Raw genomic sequence first — 680 nt, 5'->3', positions numbered from 1 at the left:
TTGATTGCGTCAGTGGAAAATGTTTCTTTGTTTATTTGTGTTTGTTTATGTTTATTATGTTTATTTTCTTATTTTTCTTTTTTGATTGCGTGAGTCGAGAAAAAAAATGATAACTTCCTTACCTCCTCCTCGAACTCACCACCTCCTCCTTCAACCTCCTTAACCTCCTCCTTGAGCTCTCCACCCCCTCCTCCAACCTCACCACCTCCTCCTCCAACCTCCTTACCTCCTCCTCCAACCTCCTTACCTCCTCCTCCAACCTCACTTCCTCCTCCAACCACCTTACCTCCTCCTCCAACCTCCTTACTTCCTCCTCCAGCCTCACCTCCTCCTCCAACCACCTCACCTCCTCCTCCAACCTCACCACCACCTCCTCCAACCACCTCACCTCCTCCTCCAACCTCACCACCACCTCCTCCTCCTCCTCCAGAGCGCGAGAGTCCTTCGAATGGTCTCCCAGCCTCCTAAACCTCCACTGCGGCGTCGAGATCGGTGACATCACGCTCTTCGGCCTCGAGCTGACCCTCGACGGCTTGTCCTCGGGTGAGGTCGACCTCTTCCTCAAGACGTGGACCAGGAACGTGTACGAGAGCGAGCTGTCCCTCAACAGCGTCGGGCCCAAGACGGATGTCAACTTCATGGTCTTCGTTATTCCTCTTAATCGGGAAATTAAGAGTCAG

The 680-nt window shown here is 52.8% G+C and overlaps 1 protein-coding gene across 1 annotated transcript in view; it reads left to right on the top strand.

The window, feature by feature from the left end:
- Positions 1–680, top strand: part of LOC119589223 — a gene marked incomplete in the record, with an annotated part of 32,073 nt that overhangs the window by 364 nt on the left and 31,029 nt on the right. The window contains 1 exon segment of the mRNA XM_037937828.1: positions 431–675. Within this exon segment, the coding sequence (XP_037793756.1) occupies positions 431–675 (245 nt within the window).

This window comes from Penaeus monodon, chromosome 25 (genome assembly GCF_015228065.2).
Source record: "Penaeus monodon isolate SGIC_2016 chromosome 25, NSTDA_Pmon_1, whole genome shotgun sequence".
Taxonomy (NCBI): Eukaryota; Metazoa; Arthropoda; class Malacostraca; order Decapoda; family Penaeidae; genus Penaeus; species Penaeus monodon.
This window is presented reverse-complemented; position numbering and strand designations above follow the sequence as displayed.